At 43.1% G+C, this 2,019-nt stretch overlaps 1 protein-coding gene across 1 annotated transcript in view; it reads left to right on the plus strand.

Moving 5' to 3' along the window:
• ptpn18 (protein tyrosine phosphatase non-receptor type 18) overlaps nucleotides 1-2,019 on the plus strand; it is a 24,989-nt gene that overhangs the window by 15,541 nt on the left and 7,429 nt on the right. Inside the window, exons 4-8 of the mRNA XM_037684587.1 lie at nucleotides 27-100; nucleotides 220-315; nucleotides 964-1,002; nucleotides 1,438-1,506; nucleotides 1,804-1,866. Of these exons, the coding sequence (XP_037540515.1) occupies nucleotides 27-100; nucleotides 220-315; nucleotides 964-1,002; nucleotides 1,438-1,506; nucleotides 1,804-1,866 (341 nt within the window). The remainder of the gene's footprint in view (nucleotides 1-26; nucleotides 101-219; nucleotides 316-963; nucleotides 1,003-1,437; nucleotides 1,507-1,803; nucleotides 1,867-2,019) is intronic.

Consider the following 2,019-nt stretch of genomic DNA (forward strand, 5'->3'; position numbering starts at 1 on the left):
GTGTGTGTGTGTGTGTGTGTGTGTAGATGATCAGACCCGAGTGGTGTTGTCTCCAACCTCAGAGTCACATTCAGATTACATCAATGCCAGCTTCATCAAGGTGACAGTGACACACACACACACACACACACACACATGCACACACACACACACACACACACACACATGCACTCTCTCTCGTCCCCTCCTCCTTCCTGTAGTCCTCTGTTTGTCCTCCAGGGGCCCTCAGGTGACTGCAGGTACATTGCCTCTCAGGGGCCCCTCAGCTCCACTCTGGTTGACTTCTGGAGGATGATCTGGCAACACAAGATAAAGGTCAGACACACATCTTCATCCAGGAAATAATCTGATCCACACAAATAACACAGATTCATAAACCAACTTAATTCAGTAAATAGTCCAAGCCCCACAGTTAGGACGTATTTAGAAACCATTGTCGTCCAGGAAATAGTCTGATCTGCATAAAGAGCATATGTTCATTACCAACTTGATCTATGAAATAGTCTGTGTCACACTGTGAACTCATATTCATGAGCTCTCTTTGTCCAGGATGTAGTCTGAGCCACACAGTGTGCTCTCACTTCTGACAGCATGTGTCAGAAGTGACACATGGTGAGTTTCCATGGTGACACAGAGAGTGTGTCATACTTATACCGTGTATAGGCTGAGCTTAGATAGAAAGTGATGCGGGAGTCGACTCGAGACTTGTACTGTTCTCTTTACTAGCATCACTTACACTGTACACCTGCTCATGCACCTGAGAGCTGTGACAACAACTAGGTACGGATACAGATTAGGGACATAAAGACGGCATACCGTGTACGCACTTTGAGCAATACGTTACAGCAGTGAGCTGTCTTTGTCCAGGATGTAGTCTGAGCCACACAGTGAAAACACACCTGAGCGCTGACTGGTTCTTCTGGTTTCAGATGGCTCAGTCTAACGTGTGGTTCTCTGTTTCAGGTGATAGTCATGGCCTGCAGGGAGACTGAGATGGGAAAGGTAAAACTAACACAAACTTTTAAAACTTGTTTTTTATTGTTTGTGCGTTTTGGGGATTTTAAAAGGTTCAAACCCGCCTGAAGGTTGAAGGACTTTAAAAAAATGTGGACTTCATTTATTTATTTATTTATTTTCCATCAGAGCTGAAACTCCAACGTTATCTTTTATTTTGTGGATCTTATCAACATGTCTTGTCTCAGTCAGAGCCACTGAGCTCTGGCTGCTTGTACCAGAACATCACACGAAGACCCTCTGATGTGGTCTCTGATGTCCAGGAGGATTCTGTCCAGACTAAAATAAAATATCTGTACTTTGAGCTCGTTGGAAGTTTTATAAACTTAATCATTTTGAGCCTAAATAATTTTTGTTTTCTCAGTTTTTTTCTGTTTGACCAACATTTTTCAGAATTTTGTTTTCACTCTGTTTTCTCTGCAGAGGAAGTGTGAGAATTACTGGGCTCCAGTTCTTCAGTCCGCAGCCTTCGGACCGTTTACCGTCTCCAACGTAAGAACTCTTGATTTGAATGCCAGCAGGGGGTTCTGATGACACATGGTTCTGTTCAGACTGCACCGAAACAGGGAGCAGCCAAAGTCCAGACAAAGACCTTCTAAAGTCTGGAGAACTGTCGATCCAGAACCACTTTAACAGATTAATGGAAGGACTGGATCTTTGGAAGATTGATCCGGACTGGATCTGGACTGGATCTGGACTGGATCAGAGTGTTTTTAACTGGAATTTTTGTTATTAGTCAGAAGGTTTGATTGTGTTGTGTCGTTTTGTCTTGTTCTTGTGTTTCTCCAGCAGAGGGAGGTCCGACACAATGAAGACCTCCTGGTCAGAACTCTGACTGTCTGCTACCAGCAGGTACAAACTCACTTTGCTTCAAGAAATCAGAATACAGTAGAAGTTCTGAACTCCTCTAAAAAAGTTAAATCTGGTCCTCTGGACATTCAAAAAACAAAACGAAGCAAAACAACAAAACAAAAAAATGTAGAAACGTTTCATCTTTCATCCAGA

The sequence above is a fragment of the Nematolebias whitei genome, chromosome 11 (assembly GCF_014905685.2).
Source record: "Nematolebias whitei isolate Nwh7 chromosome 11, NemWhi1, whole genome shotgun sequence".
NCBI lineage: Eukaryota > Metazoa > Chordata > Actinopteri > Cyprinodontiformes > Rivulidae > Nematolebias > Nematolebias whitei.